This window comes from Otolemur garnettii, unplaced genomic scaffold (assembly GCF_000181295.1).
Source record: "Otolemur garnettii isolate 467f Iridium unplaced genomic scaffold, OtoGar3 scaffold00077, whole genome shotgun sequence".
NCBI classification, from domain to species: Eukaryota; Metazoa; Chordata; class Mammalia; order Primates; family Galagidae; genus Otolemur; species Otolemur garnettii.
In genome coordinates, this window is record NW_003852472.1 from 137,749 (window position 1) to 145,713 (window position 7,965).

Sequence of the window (7,965 nt, forward strand, 5' to 3'; positions counted from 1 at the left end):
CAACCTCCAACTCCTGGGCTCAAGTGAGTCTCCTGCCTCAGCCTCCCAAGTAGCTGGGACCACAGGCACCCGCCACAACGCCTGGCTATTTTTTTTTTCGGTTGCAGCCATCATTGTTGTTTGGCAGGCTCGGGCTGGATTCGAACCCGCCACCTTAGTTGTATGTGGCTGGTGCCTTAGCCACTTGAGCCACAGGCGCCGAGCCCAGAACTTGCTTTTATGGGAGGGATGAGCACAGCAGTATGTGAAGATCTCAGTGTCTCAGGTCAGGGGCTCAGGAGCTCAGCAGGCAGCCTAGGCCAGACCACCAGACCTAGATGACAGTGAGGCAGGTAGAAGCAGGGACACCACAGCTTTCCTTGTGCTCCTCGAAGAGTTGCTGCAGAGCCTTTATGTAGAGTGTGTGATAGTGGTCAACTTCTTCTGTGGTGGGATGAGAGCGCTGAGGCACAGGGATGGGGCGGCCCACTGCAGGGGGAGGGGGTACAGGTGAGTGAGAGGACCCTGCTGTCCACAAGCCACTGGCAGCCTTCCCCCCCTTAAATGGGCACTTACCCACAGTGGTGATGGGCACAGAAAAGGGCAACAGTCCCCAGGAGTTGGTCAAGAAGAGACTGCGGCCCCAGAAGATGCAAGGAGAAAAGCCCATGAGCTTTTTGAAGGCTATCTGGCACCGATTCTGCCAGGAGCCAGTGGCAAAAGCCTTCAGTCTGAAGATGTCATTCTCCCCAAAGGAGTACACAGGCACCAGGGAGGCTCTGGGAAGGGGGAGAAAGAGGGAAGGGGGTGCTCAAGCTGCTGGATCACCCCAAGATGGGCTCCTCAGGGGGCTTCAAGTCCCTCCCCATACCTCATGAGGCCATTTCCTAGGGCCTTTCAAAGCATATGACTATGGCTACAAAGAAAGATCTAGAATGAGAGACTCAACCTTTCTTCCTTCCTTCCTTCCTTTCTCTCTCTCTCTCTTTCTTTCTTCTACAGTCTCACTCTGTCACCCTGGGTAGAGTGCCGTGGCATCATCAAACTCTTGGGCTTGAGTGATCCTCTTGCCTCAGCTTCCCAAGTAGCTGGCACCCACCTCAACCCTCAACACCTGGCTAATTTTTCTATTTTTAGTAGAGACTAGGTCTCACTCTTGCTCAGGATGATCTCGAACTCCTGACCTCAAGCAATCTGCCTGCCTCGGCCTCCCAGAGTGGAAGGATTACAAGAGTGAGCCATTTACCCAGCTGAGACTCACATTTCTTTTCTTTTCTTTCTTTCTTTTTTTTTTTTTTTTGAGACAGAGTCGCCCTGGGTAGGGTTCCATGGCATTATAGCTCACAGCAACCTCAAACTCCTGGGGCTTAAGCGATTCTCTTGCCTCAGCCTGGGACTGAGTAGCTGGGACTATAGGCATTGGCTACAATGCCCAGCTATTTTTAAGTTGTAACTTAAAGTTGTTTGGTGGGCCCGGGCTGAATTCAAACCCACCAGCTCTGGTGTATGTGGCTGGCACCTTAGCTGCTTGAGGTACAGGTGCCAAGCTGAGACTCACATTTCTTGAGAAACAATTGTGTAGTGGGCCTTCACTTATTCACTTTCTCATTTAGTTTATGTCACTACAACATTGTGGCTAGCTGGTATTAGCCTCTTCACAGGTAAAGAAACAAGTCCAAGATCTTGCTTTTGAGGTAAGTCAGCAAATGAATCCAGAGCTTTTAAGCCCAAGGGCCTTGCCATCTATTCTATGCTCCTGCCTCTGCCTTGCTTGAGAGGGAGAGAGCTGGGTAATGAGGGCACAGTGCTTGGCACAGAACAAGGCACTGAGGCTGCTGTGAGCCTCCATGTATAGGGCATAACACTTGGCTCTGGTCTCCCCTATAGGGACCCAGATGTCTAGGGACTGAGAGACAGTGCAGACCCAAGGAGAAGGGAGAATTCCAGGTGAGCTGAGGAGTTCCAGCCAGTAAACACTACATGCCCACTCACCCGTGCCTCAGTGCCAGGCGCACGAAGCCCTTGCGTTTCCGGAGTATGAGACAGTGCTCCCCTGGGACCGAATGCAGGGCCTCCTGAGCACCTCCAACCACGATGACCACGGCCTGCCCAAGCTGGGGCTGGGCCAGGATAAAGTCTAGGCTCTGTTGGCTGACAGGACATGCTCCTGCAGGCATGAGTAGGTGAGGAGCAGTCATCATTCCCTCTATGAGCCCTTGGCCTCTCATCCACCCATTTGTATAGGGCAGATGGGCCCTTCCAATCCCCATGTCAGTGAGCCCCAACAGTGAAGCAACTCAGTGATATCTGTTGTGAGCCTGCACTGTGGGGCAGAGGGTCGGGCTCAGAGTGTGCACAGGGATCACCCTGGCCAGGGCTTGCCCCTTCCCATCCAATCTGAGGCTCACCAGCACACATGATGTAGTCTCGGTAGACTGGAAGGCAGAAGAGGCTAGACAGCCCAGCAAACCAGGGCTGAATCCCTGGGAAGTGTTGGGAGAAGCCATTGGCCTCCGTGGCAAAATTACAGAAGATCCCGGTGCACATGATCCCATGTGGGTGAGCACCCAGAATGTAGTTCTTGTCAGGGGGCAGCTCTACTGTCTTCACCAGCTTCAGGGTGATGGGCCAGATGCAGGGAAGGAGGCAGAGAAGGTGAGACATGAGCTGAAAAGACTTGCCCTGCACCCTACAGAGTTCTAGGTCCTAGAATGGGATCAAGGGCCCTCTCTTGGACACCATCCACCATTGTCCACTGCCTGAGCTTAGGTGCTCAGGATCCTCCATAGGGAAGGGGGAGCGATGTGGGAGATGGGAAAGAGCAGTCTGTCTGGAGTGGACTGTCACCTTGATTGGAAAATAATCCCTCAGGAGCTTCCAAATTGTCCAGTTCCTCAACCACTTAGAACGTCTTCCACCTGAGGGCAAAGAGATAAAAGTGGGAGAATCCCTGGAGGTAACTGCCCCTGCCCCGCCCGGCATTTCTCATTACCTGGGCCCCTGTCCAGGCTCACCTTGCTTAGGTGTGTCCCAGTCTAGGTAGAGCCACACCAAGTAGAGAACAGAGAGTGACCAGAGTGAGGTGAAGAGGAGGAAGATGACAAGAAAAGAAAAGAAAGGACCTGGGGAAAGATGAGAAAATAATGAGTTTGCTTTTGAAACTCAGCCATTCCATCCAGCTGCTCTCCTCCCTTTGGCCCCCATTGAACATGCCGCCATCCCCTCTGGCTCTCTTCCTGGGGTCCCATAGCCCTGCAGGCCAACCATCCTCCCTCGAGGCCCTTCCCCATCTCCAGGCCCTACCTCCCCAGGCCCCCCCACCCCTGGCAGATCCCAGGCACCTACTCCTGTCCCTTCTCACCCATGAAGAGGAAAGTGAGCACAAACTGGTAGGCGCTCATTGTTTCTAGATGCTGCTTCTGTGGGGTTTTCGAGGCGGCAGAGGTTGGTAAGGCTGTGGAGACGTCCATCCTAGTAGCTCCCCTCTGCCAGCAGGACTCCAGTGAAGGTTTGGGTAAGAGCTTGGGTAAGAGCTTGGGAACACTTCCTCGCTGGAGAAGGCCAGCTCTTGGGACCTGGCAGAGTTGCAGATGGCCTCCCAGAACCTTGCGGTGTCTTCTGGGGTCTAAGTGTCCAGGTGTGCGAATGTGAGGATCTGGAGTTCCAGATCCTTCTCAGACTGGATCCCCAGGCTCCTTCTCAGACTGATCTTTGAACTTCCTCAGTCTGTAGGTCTGGACAGGTTGGGTGGGGCGGGGAAGTGGTGAAGGGTGTGTGAGAGGCGGTGCCTGAGGGAGTGGACAGAAGTCCAGCTGGCACGGGGGATCTACCGCGCTGGCAGAGGACAGGAACCCAACAGAGACCGTTGGCACTCCAGTGTGGCTGGGCTGGGCCCTGACATGCCCCCCACCTGCTGGCATGTCTCTCAGAATGTCAAAGCCACGTAGGACCCAATGATACGGGCTCTGCGGCCCCTACCGAGCCCCCGGGAACTCCCCCCACAGTGCACAAATATACAAACGCCTCTGGTTGGTTTCCCACCTTTAATTTCACTCCGTCAGCCGCGAAGGGGACAGTTGGGGCGGGGCACCTGCGGGGTGCCTGTGTGAGAATTAGGTGCCTCTGGGCACGCCTTGTGCTCCTGGAACAGCTGTCTGAGTCGCTCCACTCAGAGCGCGTGCAGCGCATCTACCTGCGCCTGGCTGGGCCGCGGGCTTCGCCGCACGGGAATCGCGGCCCCCACTGCGAGCGGAACGGGGGGCTCGGGGGCTGGTGTCTGAGATTCCCAACAAGTCCCACAAGACTGTCCGCTTGTGACGATCACTGGGACAGAGTTCAGGGCAGGGGCGGCGTGGCCAGGGACCGACAGCGCCAGAGGGCCGGGCCGGGGCTAACCCACAGTGCGGACAAGTGCACGAAGGGCAGCAGCAGGCCCAGGCGGCGGTGGAACAGCGGCAGCGCCAAGCTCAGGAGCGGCTGCCCGGCTTCCTGCACCCTCCGCGACCACTAGCCAGACGCTGAAGAGCTCGTTCTCCCTAGGGAGAAGACAGGGCAAGCTTACTCCTGGCCCTGGGGCATCGCGCCTTTCCCCTGTCCTGCCGCCAGCCAGTGCCTCACCCTTGCTCCTGCGCCAGCTTCACGAATATCTTCCGATTCCGAATCCTCAAGCTTAGCGCTCCAGCTTTTACATCCAGCGACTCCAGGGGCCCTCCCATGGCCAGGACTGTCACCTGGTCGCCTCCAGGCGTGGCCAGCAGATAGGAATCGCTGGCCTTGTCAGACCAAACCTGGGGGGAGGGCAGAAGCTGGGGGTCCTAATGCCTGGGTTTTGGAGAGTATATGGGAAAGGACACTGGGAAGGTAGACCTGGGGCCCCCTGGATAGGAGGAGGGTACAGTGGGAGGTGACAGCAGGGGGTGTTCTCCTCCTCACCACTTAACAAGATGTAATCCTGGAAAAGAGGAAGGTGGGACCAACAGGATAGCGTGGGCAAGTGCCTCCCGAGACCAGTGAAGAGGTGGGAGAAGCCAGTTGTCCTCTGTGCAGAAGTTATTGAGGAACCCTAGAGCCAGGACCCTGTGGGGGTGGAAGCCTAAGAGGTAGTTCCAGGAGAGGTCCAACTCTATGGTTTTCACCAGCAAGTAAGCAGAATACATGCACCTCAACCCTGTGAGATCACTGTGGATCCCGAGTCTGTTCTGAGGCCCCCAAACCCCCAGTGCATGGTTGTCCAGTGTCCTCACTGAGATGAGGAAGTATTGAAATGTCTCCACGTGGCTCAGTTGTGGGTTCAGGCAGAGAGGTGTGGAGAGCAGGCTGTGGGGCAGCACCTGGGGGACATTCAGAGAATGACCTCCCCCCCCCAATTACTTTCCTTTCACAAAACAACATTCCTTTCTTCATACTCCCTCTACCAATAACTCTTTCTTTGTCTAGTTAATTTTTTTTTTTTTTTTGAGACAGAGCCTCCAACTGTCACCCTGGGTAGAGTGCTATGGCTTCACTGCTCACAGCAACCTCCAACTCCTGGGCTCAAGTGAGTCTCCTGCCAGGGCCTCCCAAGTAGCTGGGACCACAGGCGCCTGCCACAACGCCTGGCTATTTTTTGGTTGTAGCCATTATTGTTTGGCGGGTCCAGGCTGGATTCGAACCTGCCACCTTAGGTGTATGTGGCTGGCACCTTAGCTGCTTGAGCCACAGGCGTGAACCTGTCTAGTTAATCTTTAAAACCTCTGCAGAAATCCTTGAGATCTTTCCCTTTTTACCTTTTGACATATGTTAATGAAGTTAAGTAGAAACCATTAACAGGATGATCTGTTTTTGATAAAGTTATTTACATTTTCCACTCATATTGTAAGACCAAAAATATGTCTTTTGTCCATTCTACTTCCCTATAACCTTGCTGAGATACTATAAAATAGAGCTGATTTGGCCAGATGGGGTGGCTCACGTCTATAATCCTAGCACTCTGGGAGGTCAAGGAGGGTGGACAGCCTGAACTCAGCAGTTCCAGACAAGCCTAAGCAAAAGCAAGACCCCCTTGTCTACTAAAATAGAAAAACTGAGGCAAGAGGATTACTTGAGCCCAAGAGTTGGAGGTTGTGGCTCAGCGCCTGTGGCTCAAGCAGCCAAGGTGCCAGCCACATACACCTGAGCTGACGGTTCCAATCCAGCCCGGCCCACCAAACAATGATGGCAGCAACCAAAAAATAGCCAGGTGTTGTGGAGGGCGCCTGTAGTCACAGCTACTTGGGAGGCAGAGGCAGGAGAATCACTTGAGCCCAGGAGTTGGAGGTTGCTCTGAGCTATGCTGCCATGGCACTCTACCCAGGGCAACAGCTTGAGACTCTGTCTCAAATAAATAAATTAATTAGTTAATTAACTAAAATAGGCTTGGAACTTGAGCTCAGTGGCTGGTGGGTTCAAATCTGGCCCAGGGCCTGCCAAACAACAATGACAACCACACACAAAAAAATTGGGTGTCGGGGGGGCACCTGTGGCTCAAGGAGTAGGGCACTGGTCCCATATGCCAGAGGTGGCAGATTCAAACCTGGCTCTGTCCAAAAACTGCAAAAAACGAAACAAACAAACAAAAAAAACTGGGTGTTTGGGGGGTGCCTTTAGTCCCAGCTACCTGGGAGGCTGAGGCAGGAGAATCGCTTAAGTCCAAGAGTTTGAGGTTGTTGTGAGCTGTGATGTCATAGCACTCTACCAACGGTGATACATTGAGACTCTGTCTCAAAAAATAAAAGAAAAATATATACATCTAAAGCTGATTTTGTGTTGTGGTGCTGGCTGCAGTCATAAGCTGTGTCAGACCTCCTGACTCCATTTTTCATCTCATGTGTCTTCTCTTGTGTTATATTTTCCTCAATCCCCACCACTTCCGCTCTGGTTTGTTCCCCCTTCTCCTGGCAGGCTCAATAAGGTGGCGCCCCAAAGAGGGACCAGAGTACAGGACAATAGGTGCACACAGGTGAGGGACTCCCCTTGAGAGCAAAGAAGTGAAACTGCACAGTTGGTAAGTAATTTTTTCCAGAGTAATCATCCTGAGGAGTAATAGATTATGGGACAGTCAGGCTCAAAGGAGCGAGAACTCTGTACTCAAATGCTTAAATCTATGTTAAAAACCAGGGGCTGTAGGGCGGCGCCTGTGGTTCAGTAATTAGGGTGCCAGCCCCAAATGCGGAGGATGACAGCTTCAAAGCTGGCTCTGGCCAAACTGCAACAAAAAATAGCTGGGCGTTGTTGCAGGCACCTGTAGTCCCAGCTACTTGGGAGGCTGAGGCAAGAGAATCGCCTAAGCCCAAGAGCCGGAGATTACTGTGAGCTGTGCCGCCACGACACTCTACCAAGGGTGACAAAGTAAGACTGTCTCTAAAAAAAAAGAAAAAGAAAAAAACACCAGGGGCTGTTGTGTTCGTATTAATCAATTACAGCCCCCTCTCCAATATGTACAGGGTTTATCCCCTTCTGCTCCGGCAGAAGAACCCCTTCCCCCTGAATTCCAACAAGAGTTACAAGATGAGGAACTCAGTATGAAAAGGAACGTTCCTCTTCTGCCTCAAATAAAGATATAGACTCTCCTGGGCTATGGCTGGACTTCAGATTTCTAATTTACCTAAACGTGCTTTGTCTTGCCCCTCTTCACTCCCTCCTCCCCCAAAGCTCAAAGAATTTGCCTCTGTGACAGCTTTAGCTCCTGAACTAGGAGGCCTATTGTTCTAGTAGCAAATCAAAAAACTGTCCTTCATGCCTATAAACACTTCCAAAAACAAATTTCTTAACATAGATCAATAATTGCCCCTGGAAAATACTCATTTCCTACTTAAGATACAAATTAACTTCCTCCACCATTCACTCTCAAAAGATTCAATTCTCCAACTCAATTAATTTTAAATAGTTTAAAAGGTGACCATGAGGGGATCCCTAGACTGCTCTGGTAAGTGCTATAAGTGCTGCCAGTGAAGCCTAGTTGTTGCCTGG

The 7,965-nt window shown here is 52.7% G+C and overlaps 1 protein-coding gene across 1 annotated transcript; it reads right to left on the reverse strand.

The window, feature by feature from the left end:
* Positions 1 to 313: 313 nt before the first annotated feature.
* Positions 314 to 3,449, reverse strand: MOGAT3 (monoacylglycerol O-acyltransferase 3). Its single transcript, XM_003794230.1, has 7 exons — positions 3,341 to 3,449; positions 2,994 to 3,101; positions 2,827 to 2,897; positions 2,388 to 2,592; positions 1,972 to 2,146; positions 556 to 758; positions 314 to 468 (listed from the first exon to the last, which is right to left on the reverse strand). The coding sequence occupies exons 1-7, from the start codon at positions 3,447 to 3,449 to the stop codon at positions 314 to 316; spliced, it is 1,026 nt and encodes a 341-aa protein (XP_003794278.1).
* Positions 3,450 to 7,965: the final 4,516 nt, after the last annotated feature.